This window comes from Corythoichthys intestinalis, chromosome 2, assembly GCF_030265065.1.
Source record: "Corythoichthys intestinalis isolate RoL2023-P3 chromosome 2, ASM3026506v1, whole genome shotgun sequence".
NCBI classification, from domain to species: Eukaryota; Metazoa; Chordata; class Actinopteri; order Syngnathiformes; family Syngnathidae; genus Corythoichthys; species Corythoichthys intestinalis.
In genome coordinates this window covers 32,417,711-32,430,519 of record NC_080396.1, presented here as the reverse complement: position 1 = coordinate 32,430,519, position 12,809 = coordinate 32,417,711, and the positions used below count along the sequence as shown (strand labels likewise).

The window sequence follows — 12,809 nt, the reverse complement described above, 5'->3', positions numbered from 1 at the left end:
AGCAGGCCCAAACCATGATGCTGCCACCACCATGTTTGACAGTGGGGATGGTGTGTTCAGGGTGATGAGCTGTGTTGCTTTTACGTCAAACATATCGTTTTGCATTGTGGCCAAAAAGTTCAATTTTGGTTTCATCTGACCAGAGCACCTTCTTCCACATGTTTGGTGTGTCTCCCAGGTGGCTTTTGGCAAACTTTAAACGAGACTTTTATGGATATCTTTGAGAAATGGCTTTCTTCTTGCCACTCTTCCATAAATGCCAGATTTGTGCAGTGTACGACTGATTGTTGTCCTATGGACAGACTCTCCCACCTCAGCTGTAGATCTCTGCAGTTCATCCAGAGTGATCATGGGCCTCTTGGCTGCATCTCTGATCAGTTTTCTCCTTGTTTGAGAAGAAAGTTTGGAAGGATGGCCGGGTCTTGGTAGATTTGCAGTGGTCTGATGCTCCTTCCATTTCAATATGATGGCTTGCACAGTGCTCCTTGAGATGTTTAAAGCTTGGGAAATCTTTTTGTATCCAAATCCGGCTTTAAACTTCTCCACAACAGTATCTCGGACCTGCCTGGTGTGTTCCTTGGTTTTCATAATGCTCTCTGCACTTTAAACAGAACCCTGAGACTATGACAGAGCAGGTGCATTTATACGGAGACTTGATTACACACAGGTGGATTCTATTTATCATCATCGGTCATTTAGGACAACACTGAATCATTCAGAGATCCTCACTGAACTTCTGGAGTGAGTTTGCTGCACTGAAAGTAAAGGGGCCGAATAATATTGCACGCCCCACTTTTCAGTTTTTTATTTGTTAAAAAAGTTTAAATTATCCAATAAATGTTGTTCCACTTCACGATTGTGTCTCACTTGTTGTTGATTCTTGACAAAAAAATTAAATTTCATATCTTTATGTTTGAAGCCTGAAATGTGGCGAAAGGTTGCAAGATTCAAGGGGGCCGAATACTTTTGCAAGGCACTGTACATTGGCACGACAGTGGCGGGCATACCATACTCAATGGATGACGATCTTGGCGAAAAGTTTAGCTGTCCTAGGCAGTCTGATTTAGAATTCCCCTCAAGAATGATGGGAAACAAAAAAAAGCTCATTTTCAACTTATTATTATAATTATTATATTCTTGTAAGTTAATTTTATTGCTGACACTGCGTTTCGGGGTCATCAACATGTTGTGCCCCTCCCGGCCCAAAAGTCAAACTCCGCCTATGATTGCATGTGTAGTCTAAAACCGATGTATATTACATAGCAAAAATTAAATAGGTACACATGACAGTCTTCAAACATAAGGGTTTCAAATTACGTAGAGGTTAGGTTATTTGGCGCATTAGGTTAATACAAAAAAGAAAAAGTTAAAAAAAAAAAAAAAAACAAGGCCAATTATGCACACAGTTTAGTTTCTCATGCAATGACCAGAGGGAACCAACGTACTTTGGTTGCATTGACTAGGGGTGTGACAAAATATCGAAATGGTGATATATTGTGATACTTTGTATCCCAAAAGATTATCGATATGCACCTGCCAAGAATTGAGATATCGTTTTAAAAAGGTGTCAATGTTAAAAAAAAAAAAAAAAAAAAAAAAAGGAACCAACAAGTTGCTATCAAAATCTTCAACTATAATAGTGTCTCAGTTAACTCTATGGCTGCCATTGATGGCGCTGGACGCCCAATCCATTTAGTCTGGGAGGGTCGAACGAATGTTCATTCATTCGAAACCAGAGCATTCACATTTACATTTACAGGTCGCTTCCTGTTGAGTTTGAGTCGTTGCCTATTCATTTGGGAGATTCCTGGGCCACTTCCTGTTCCGTAACCCAAAATCAACAGGAAGTGACTCAAAATCAATAAAGTAATGACCTGAAATGTCCCAAAATTACCTCGTTGCCTAGCATTGGCTGCCACTGATGGCCATACACGTTCAATCCGTTTGAAGTGGGAATGTTCATTCGCTGCCACCCTCCCAGTTCAAATGGATTGGATGTCTACTAGTGGTAAACTCATTCCAATTCACAACAAAAGCTTGTTTTTCTGTTTATAAGTCGTTTTGTAGACTATCTTGGGTTAATTTCCTGACCAATGTATTGATAATCGTCGTATCGCCATATTGTGAGATCATCGTTATCGTAAGCCTTGTGTCGCAAATCGTATCATATCTTCAGGTACCCAGAGGTTCCCACTCCTAGCATTGACAGCTTCCAAAAAGACGATTATTTTCGTATTCCTCAAACCATTTCAATTTCAATTACCGACCAACATATGCTAACGTTGCCCCGTTTGATGGACACACATGCTTATATTCCAAATTTCAATTTACGATTATAGGAAATCTCAAAAATACATCATCAGTTGTGTACGACTTTGTTTCAATTGTCTCTATTGATCAAAGGCATCTGCAATGAATACCCTTGTTTTATGTCTGAATTTGTCATGACTCGTTTGAACTGATCTTGTAATTGGCAAATTGGTGGAGGGTGGGAAATCCATTCTAGACACAGAATCAAAACAATAACAAATTTTAAACAATCCACTTTTAAAATAAGAAAATCTCGGCTTAATCATTGAAAACTTTGTTACAAATATTTATACACAACATGTTTCTTTAATGTCTATTGAAATATTTGGACCATTTAATGAATAGTTGAAGTGCAAATCTTACATAGTGTTACTTTAACGTTTGCTTAGATCTGTCCACCAACTATTTTGCTGGTAGAGAAGAGAAGAAACGATGCAGAATTTTTTCCATTTACTGTATAAACAAGTTGTCTGACCATGATGTTTAGACATCCAGAATTTTAGAGATAACATTTTAAAGCCTTAAAAAAAGTAAACTTATTTAAAATATAGAGGTTCTGAGAGATCTTTCGAATGAGGCATGCTACACGTTAGGCAATGATTCGTGGCAATTCTTTTCCAGCAGCATTAAACACCTTCAAGCAGGTCTCATTGATTGGACTCCAGGTTGGCTCAGACCTAACTATATTTTTTAAAGAAACTGTAGTCTTAAGGCTTACTTACTTCTTTGTTTTGTGAATTTTGCAATTTTTATTTGTAAGTATAATATGGGAGTATGCAGTTTTTGTTTTTGCCGAAGTAAGAAATTGAATTGAAAACTACTTAATGAATTAAGACTGCACAGAAAAATTGTGGTACAGCAGCCAGAGCTGACGTAACGTTAAATCTTTGTCTGCATTCAGGATTAGTCTCTTAATTCAGTTTTGCTGTTGAGCCAAGATATGTGGCTAATGTTAATAACCTCACTTACAAGAACAACAATACCGACAAAGCCACTAAATTATTAGAAGGCTTGGTAGATTGTCAGCCATTCGCAAACTCAAAAGACGATACGTACTGAATGTTAAAGCTCACTTCCTATTATTACTTTACCGAAGCAACATTCAACCCATCCTCTTGTACTGTTATACATTTCTGTCACCAACTGAACCAAATCACACTCATCGCAAACACAACTGCCAAACTCATTGGTTTCCCAAACTAGAAGAACTCAAACAATAGGTCCATCTTCCATGTAGCAAATATCATAACACAAGACACCAGACACACTACACTCACACATCACCCCTCTACCCTCATGCGTTGAGCCTGATTCCTGCACAGTGTTGTCAGTAACGCCTTACTGTTATTTGATGACTTTCTTTCAGTAACGAGTAATCTAATTCGTTCATTTTTCCAAACTAATAATCTGATAAAGTTAGTTTCCTTAGTGTCTGTGCGTTACTATTTTGTTATTGCCTCATAATATTTGTAGAATGAAGAATATAGTAGTCATGTATGAAGAGCATTTTGAATGAATGAATGGTTCCCGGTATGTGTTTCCATGGTAACCATTCACCGCTACTTCCTGTTTTGATCTTGAGTCACACACGCTCAGTGTTGTGGGAATGAGAAGGGTATGGGCAATACACATTCGGGCCAAGTGTTGAGATGTGTGAGGGAATGTTGATCTGTGTACATCCATGAATGAAGGTGAGTATTTTTCCTTCATTCTGGAGGGTATCAGCAATAGAATGGACTCCCTACATGCGCGGCCGTTTCGTAGCTTTCCCATTGCAACGACAGGCAGTCATCGCAACAAGTTGGCAAGCATTGTTTACATCATATTCGTGTTGCACATTTATGCCGTGAGGTTATGTGTTCCTTTAGCATCTTCGGGATGTGTTGTAAATCCGATTGAGTGTAAAGGGCTTAGTTGCCGCCACGTTTTGTTGCCAAATTGACTGCGTGTGTGTATGGCGTACTTCCGGGTTGAGCGCGCGCATCTGCGCCTGCCCCCACCTTTGTGTTTGTGCAATTCATTTGTGTGTTGTTGATTAATGTGCAGTCAATTTGCATTGTTTTACATTGGCATTGATATGCTGTTAACCCTAATCCCAAATTCCTAATTTTTGACATTAGGCTTAAACTTCGAGTTGGCGGGGTTAAATTAGTCGGTGGAGTTGATTTCAACAAATTTCGTGCAGTTTGTCAGTCATTTGTTAGTTTTAGCGCTCCGGAGGGGTTAAGCTAGCACGAGTCAATGGTGGTTGAAATTAACTCCATCGACTAATTAAACCTCGCTAACTCGAAAATTAAGCCTGATGTAAGCCTGATTAAGCCTGAAAATTCTGATCTTCCCCTTTCAATTAAATTATCGGAAAGTCAATTACATGCGATGACATTTTTCTGTTGTCATTCTATGTTGAGGTAACAAAGGGAGAAAAATTGGTAAAAAGCAACTGATAAATTAATTTGAATAAAACTCAGTTACTTTGATAATGAAGTAATTAGTAAAGTAACGATTACTTTTTTGAGGTGTAATTAGTAATCAGTAATTAGATTACTTTTTCAAGTAATCTGTGACAACACTGTTCCTGCAGCTATAACTGCCTTGAGCAACAGGCATCGCTGATCTTTCTTTTTTGCCTTGAAATTTCTGTTGGTGTTTGCCCCTGTTTTGTGTAATGTTACCCTGTGATGTTTAATGTTGCCTTTCTATGTAATGTGTCGCCAGTGAAGACAACTTCTCTTCGGGGGACCAATAAGCAAATCAATTAACAAGATTGAAAGAGAGGTCAATTATTTTGGGGGGAAGTGGGGGTGGACATAATAATGCCATTACAATTCACTCCAATGAGGAAAGATAATTTGAGGTATGAGTAGGGTACGAGTGTTTTGAGTGTTGTCTGTCTGTCTGTCTGTCTGTCTGTCTGTCTGTCTGTCTGTCTGTCTGTCATCGATCTATTTTATTGACTTTATATACAGAAGATACAAAAGTAAAGCTCTTGCATATTTAAAGTAGAAAATAACATTTTAATTAGGTACATATGGCAGTCATTATTACCCAGAGCAACTGAGAACAGCTCCAGTAAACCCGTGATATAAACTATGGATCATTGGTGTAGTTCTCTTAGTAGTATATTTTAAGTATTTTGTTTTATGTTTTTTTTTTTTTACAGCACTTTTGTTTTGTGATGTTACATTGCAATAATGATTTGTTGACTTTAAAATGATTACATAGTATTTTAATAATGAAAAACTCTCATTGAAGATGTGCTCGATTACCATTGTTAATGTCTGATGGCTTTGTTTTTAGCTCATTCATAACAAAAATTTACAGACCAACAAGTTGATGCGCGAGGACGAATTCAAATAGCTCCTATTTTTATCATTTTTAAAAAAAGATATAATACGTCAGACTTTAAACAGGTTTATTTTGATGGTAAGCCCAGACATTTTATAATGCTAGTGAATGGGACATTGCTTTGTTTTGAAGCCCTCCTCCACTGGCAATCTCTGCTACTGCAGTGTTGAGACAAAAGGAAAAAAAAAATTAAATTAAAATGAAAAATTAAAAAACTCCTGGGATTCATCCGTGAATAGACTGACTCATGCTAGTAGGAGGGTCTCACAGTAACTGTGTTGAATATTAGTTATTGAGGGAGCTGAAATGTAGAGTACCATGTCAATGTAATGCATACAGGCAACCTGCACAACACCACTAATCAAACATTCTCAAACTCTGCAGGTATCATCGGCACCGCCGGGAGGCTGTGCAACAAGACATCGCACAGCCCAGATGGATGTGAGGTCATGTGCTGTGGACGGGGCTATGACACCACCAGAGTTCAGCAATTGACCAAGTGTGAATGCAAATTCAAATGGTGCTGCGCCGTGCAATGCAAAGACTGCATGGAAGCTGTGGATGTGCACACATGCAAAGCCCCTAAGCGAGCTGAATGGTTGGACAAGACCTGAGAGTACGCCCCTCCTAAACCCACACAGTATCCTGTGATGGACCCCCACCCCTTTCCCCTTTGCAGGCTATCCTGCAGAAGACGGCATTCTAGAAAAGTGTGTCTGAAAGTGCTCTGCATCGTCGCCATCCCCCCGTCCCATCTCAGTTCTTCATTGCATGGCTTATGTACCCGTCTGTGTCAAACTCAATACTCATCCATACATACAAACCCATTAGCCCCTGTTTGCAAACTGCTGCGATCGGAGGATGAACTGTGAAAAAGTGCAAACTTGGGCTTTAGAAGGATAGGCCTTAAAGTGTCAGTCCAGTGGAACTTTTTTCTCTAGGTGTTTTTGTTCTGGGTTTGAAATGGCTTGCTGTTTTCGTAATGCTCAAAGACACATTCTTAACTAAAATGAGCCTTTGAACCAGTATTATAGCAACAATGTGATATAGTCGTATATTTGCTTTTAATTTTTTGAAAGCAGAAGTCAATTGTGTAATCCCAGCAACATTTTTTTATTAGACTTTGTGCACTTTGACCAGTGGACATTGAAGCTAAAGAAGTCAAAAAGAGGACTGATGGAGAACATGGAGATGGATATTATTTGAATAAATGGACAAATGAGTCATTGACATGCATTTGAATGCAATACTGTAAGGGAATAAGGACAACCTTTTTAATGATTTATTTAAATACTACTAATTGTTGGTTTTCCCCATGTTTCGATGTGATGCACTAATGACTATTACAAGGAGAGCACTCTTGTTACTATACAGAAGCAAATAGAGTCAAATAAGTGGCAGAGACAATTTGTGTTTGCAAAAATAATTTGTGCTCATAAAAAAATCTTTATGCACTCGTAAAAAAAAGAATTGTTTGCAAAAGTAATCTTTGCGGCTGCAAAAATATTTCTTGTGTGTGAAAATAACAAAAAACAACAAAAACAAAGAAACAAAATTGTTTTGCGCACTCGTTAAAAAAAAAAAAATGTTCCAAAACAAATTTACATCAGTTGCCACTCAGTGGTGGTGGGATTGTGGGTGCAAATGGCTGTCTGTCTCTGTGTGAGCCTTACAAGGAACTGGCAACCAGTTTAGGGTGTAGTCCACGTTACCCCCGATGTCAGCTGGGAAAAGCTCCAGCACCCTGCGACCCTGACAAGGATAAATGGTGTTGAAAATAGATTAATTAAAAAAAAGATAAATCACACTCACATAAAATAATTGTGTAAAGAAAATTTTGCAAGCACAAAACAATAATTTCACACACAAAAATGTATTTACAAGTATACAAATATTTTTGTGGAGACAAAATGCAAGGGTGTAGTTTTGCATAGGGACGGTAGGGACATAACACTAGCAACTTTTCAGGATGCTCAAATTGTCCCAGCCAACTTTTAAGCAACGTTGTTTGCATTATATAATGACTTCAGTTATATAGGTCATTTAGATTGTCTTCCTATATGTTGTAAGGATAGAATTGATCCTGCCATTATTAAGTGAATTACAGTACTCTCATTATGTTCAGACTTACACTGACCCCTTTTCACTTGCTGAATGTGCCAGTCCATTTTTCCCCTGAAACGCACGTTTGATTGGCTGATGATTTGACCCCCCCCACACACACACACATTCATAGCCCGACAGAAATAACACATGTCGCCTCCCCCGCCCCCTTCAAAGACGAGGGATATTAGAAGTTTCTTTCTGCCAGCAGCAGCCACTGTCAGTAATGTAAAAAGACGTCAATGTTGTGGAGATGGGGAACACTCCACTTATTTTGCTACTGCTACAGTGCTTCAAGTCGATTTTACTCACTGAGATTTCTTGAAATAAGAAAAAGAGCTAGCTGAAAATAAGCTTAACAGACTTTTTTTTCCTTTTAAGCAAAAAGTTTGTGTATTTAATAGCGCTGTCAAAATTATCGCGTTAACAGGCGGTAATTAATTTTTTAAATTAATCACGTTAAAATATTTGACGCAATTAATGCACATGCCCCGCTCAAACATATTAAAATGACAGCACAGTGTCATGTGCACTTGTTACTTGTGTTTTTTGGTGTTTTTTTCGCCCTCTGCTGGCGCTTGTGCGACTGATTTTATGGGTTTAAGCACTCTGAGCATTGTGTTATTAATGACATCAACAATGGCGAGCTACCAGTTTATTTTTTGATTGAAAATTTTACAAATTTTATTAAAACGAAAAAATTAAGAGGGGTTTTTATATAAAATTTCTATAACTTGTACTAACATTTATCTTTTAAGAACTACAAGTCTTTCTATCCATGGATCGCTTTAACATAATGTTAATGTTAATGCCATCTTGTTGATTTATTGTTATAATAAACAAATACAGTACTTATGTACAGTATGTTGAATGCATACAGTATATCCGTCTTGTGTCTTATCTTTCCATTCCAACAATAATTTACAGAAAAATATGGCATATTTTATAGATGGTTTGAATTGCGATTAATTACGATTAATTTTTAAGCTGTGATTTAAAATGTTTTAATTGTTTGACAGCCCTAATATTTAATCTTAAGAATCTTAAAAGACAAACTTGCTAGTCAGAAATTTTCTTAATTCAAGAATATTGTTCAAAATATTATTTGAATTTTTTTTTCTTGATTTAGGTGAAAGTTGGCCAACTTTCAGATGTATGGGCTCAATAGTAATATTTACTTAAAGTAAGTGGAAGAATCTGACACAATAATCTGTTAACTAGCCTTTAACACTCAAAACAAGATGGAGAAAATTATTTGACTAGATTAAAAAAAAAAAAAAATCAGATTAAGACATTATAAATTTGCAGTGTGAAAGTTAGTATAGGTCAATACAGATTTATTTTGCATTAATCATTTAGCTTATCAATTAATTAGGTTATATATATATAGGTGAGAAATGTAGCCCTGAACCCCATTCACCAAATATGTTTAGTCTTATTAATGTCCCGTCCCCAGCAAAAAGTGTACATGCAGGTTATGCTGTCATATCGTCCCTACCAATATTAAGACCAAACCTACTCCCTTGAGTAAATGTTTTTACGAGCACAAATTATTTTTTACAAACAACATTTTTTTTTGTGAACACGAATTGTCTCTGGCACTAATTTGACTCAATAGGAGCTATCCTGGTTCGACAATCAGTCACACAAAAGTCACAAATCCTAAACACATTTGACAACTTTGTTCTTGAGCTTCCTTGTATAACTTTTTGTACTATATTCAAGTACAGATGTTCATATAAAATATATAGTATATTAGTATGACACTAGATCTATGTCTCTTTTTTTTATGAGTTAAAAAAGAGCACAGATTGAACAGATTATAAATGGGTGATTTATCAGAAAATACATTGTGAAGTTAGATTAGATTAGCAGCAAACAAATAAATGACATCGAAAACAGAACAAGTGCTAGTGAACAAGTGTTATTACACTTGAAACCAGACGTTTACATACACCACATAAAAAAGGTGTTTTTCCCCCTCACTGTTTAACATGAATTAGGGCAATTCTTTTCCTGTTTTTGTTCGGTTTGGGGGGGAAAAATAGTATTTTCAAACGTTTAGAACAATAAGAAACTGATTATGTCTGTTTTGTTTTTAACCATTTTTTCTCCCAAAATCTGAAGCACCTGGGTATGACCTGGGTCAAAGATTTTGGTGCTTTCTCACAGCAGTTGGCAGGATTTTTGGCCTGTTTGGCACCTAACAGAGTTAATGTAAAGGAATTGTGTTTTTAGGCCATGTTTCTCACACATGCCTAAGTATGCCAATTAATTTTTAATATAATTCACTTTAATTCAGTTTGGAATTTGTGATGAGGAATCAAAAGCATTGACTTTGTTATCATTTCAACCACTTTGCAACCAGTCGGGCAATATTTAAAGGGTCAATGACCAGCTTTATAATTACAATGTAATGTCGTCTTCCCATGATCCAGTCTATTTTGTCAAGTGCACTAGTCCCTAAAGCAAATGCCAGCCTTGTATTCTACAATTTCGTTGGTTGTTCTGCAGTCATGCAAAATTGCTCCTCTTTACTTGAAATGAAACAATGCTCATGACAGACAGTTAAATTTAGTTCTGTTCAGACCACTGGACACGTGTTAAAAAATTAAGGTATTTGCCCCACGGTGCATTTTAAAACTGTAACCTGGTTTTTTAATGTCTTTTTTTAAGAAAAGGCATCTTCCTGTAGATTGGTCTTTCAACCCATGTCGATACAGTACTTGATTTGCTGTAGACACACTTTTACCGTACAGTAGTTGATTTGCTGTGAACACTTTTACCAGCTGCAATTGCAATCTTCATAAGGTCATTTTATTTGCTTTTGTTCTTGATTTTAATTGCACATTTCGGACACAATTCTTTTCTGAACTTAATAATGGTTGGACTTTCCCTTCGAATGGGTTAAATAGATGAATGATGCCCATTCAGATATATAGAAATTGCAACAGACGTGTGTATGTCACAAGTCCAGGAAACTGATGAATATACAGTAGTTTGCCAAAATATTACATTATTTATTGGGTTTTCGCCACACTGTTTAATGGCATGGTAATTTCACTGTACACTGTATAAAGTTCTGACTTTGAACAAAGTAATAACAAACTATCTTAAAAATAACCCGTCTCTGGTTATTCTGTTATTCAACAAATGTAAAAAAAAAAAAATTTTTTTTAAAAAGTAATCCTAAGTGAACAGGAAAACTACGGTCTGATTTTATGCAAGAGGGCAAAAAAAAATGTTTCTATTGATATTGTGTATGTAAACTTCTGGTTTCCACTGTTTGTGCAGTTATCTGTCATAGACAATAATTGATATACACTTGTGTTGGTGTCAAAACCAAGACCAGGTTAGAGTATCTGTGATACAGTGCTCATTAAAATGGACAAAATGTGAGGAAAACTATGTAAATAAATTTAGTACTTCTCTTTTCAGGTGATTATTACCAGCCTTACACTTTCTAGCGGAATATTTAGCAATAATTGATCGTGACATGAAAACTAAACTGCCATAGCAAGCTCTCGCGTGAATCAAAGCTCACCACAAACTGTCTGTAGGTAGGAAAACAAAAGCTTGGGGCCTCGTTGGAGTCCATATCCAGACGAGATGACACGGAAATGTTTTCAAAATGCTTAGGAAATGTCTACCAATGAAACCATTGCCCAACCATGCTACATGAATAAATTTCAGAAAGGAGGAGAGTACCCTCAATCATTTATGATGGTCCAAAATACAAACCACAAAACCAATAAAGTGAGATTGTTGTGTAAAAAATAAAATGAGGAGAAAAAAAAGATTGTAAGACAGTAGCGAGGTGTGCTGTTGGTGTGACGGAGGAGTTGACATGTGACGGTGGGACTACATCCGGGATCAGCTCTGAGCCCCTTCTTGTTCGCTATGGTAATGGACAGGATGACAGACAAGATTGGACAGGAATCTCCATGGACTATGATGTTTGCAGATGACATTGTGATCTGTAGTGAGAGCAGGGAAGAGGTTGAGGAAAAACTACAGGTGTGGAGGTTTGTCCTGGAAAGGAGGGAAATGAAGGTTAGCCGTTGTAAGATGGAGTATCTGTGTGTGAAATGAGAGGGACCTATGCGGAAGAGTGAGGCTACAGGGAGAAGAGACCAAGAAGGTGGAGGAGTTCAAGTATTTAGGCTCAACAGTCCAGAGCAATGGAGAGTGTGGAAAAGAACTGAAGAAGTGTGTGCAGGCAAGCTGGAACGGGTGGAGAAATGTGTCAAGTGTGATGTGTGATAAAAGGGTTATTTTATGGACAGAATTTCTTGGCGCTGCCCAAGTGTTGAGGGGGTCTGGTTTGGTGGCCTCAGCATTGCATCTCTGCTTTCTCCAGATGATGTAGTGCTGTTGGCTTCATCAAGCCGTGATCTCCAACTCTCACTGGAGCGGTTTGCAGCTGTGGGTGAAGCGGTTGGGATGAAGATAGGCACCTCCAAATCCGAGACCGTGGTCTTCAGTCGGAAAGAGGTGGTGTGCCCTCTCCGGGTTTGGGATGAGATCCTACCCCAAGTGGAGGAGTATCTTGGGGTGATGTTCATGAGTAAGGCTAGAAGAGAGCGGGAGATCGACGGGTGGATCAGTGCAGCATCTGCAGTGATGCAGACTCTGCACCAGTCCGTTGTGGTGGAGAGCAGTGTTGTCACAGATTACTTAAAAAAGTAATTTAATTACTGATTACAACTAAAAAAAGTAATCTTGTTACTTTACTGATTACTTTATTATCAAAGTAAGTTCCTTTAAAAGTAACTTATCAGTTACTTTTTACCAATTTTTCTCCTTTTGCTGCCTCAACATAAAAATGACAACAAAAAAATGTCATCGCATGTAATTGAATTTTCACATAAGGCTTAGGTTTAATTAGTCAATGGAGTTGATTTCAACCACCATTGACTCGCGCTAGCTTAGCCACCCCGGAGCCCTGAAACTAACGAATAACTGACAAACTGCACGGAATTTGTTCAAATCAACTCCAACGACTAAATAAACCCCGGCTAACTCCAAGATGTCAAAAATTCTGAACTTCC

At 37.6% G+C, this 12,809-nt stretch overlaps 1 protein-coding gene and 1 long non-coding RNA gene across 3 annotated transcripts in view; one reads left to right on the top strand and one right to left on the bottom strand.

The window, feature by feature from the left end:
- LOC130911919 (protein Wnt-2b-A-like) overlaps positions 1–10,816 on the top strand; it is a 35,889-nt gene extending 25,073 nt beyond the window's left edge. The window contains exon 5 of the mRNA XM_057829595.1: positions 6,040–10,816. Coding sequence (XP_057685578.1) covers positions 6,040–6,269 — 230 coding nt within the window. The 3' untranslated portion in view covers positions 6,270–10,816. The remainder of the gene's footprint in view (positions 1–6,039) is intronic.
- The window catches only part of LOC130911920 (uncharacterized), a 62,221-nt gene that overhangs the window by 41,484 nt on the left and 7,928 nt on the right, over positions 1–12,809 (bottom strand). For both annotated transcript variants that reach the window (XR_009062502.1, XR_009062501.1), the window contains exon 2: positions 7,329–7,407. This is a non-coding gene — a long non-coding RNA (uncharacterized LOC130911920). The remainder of the gene's footprint in view (positions 1–7,328; positions 7,408–12,809) is intronic.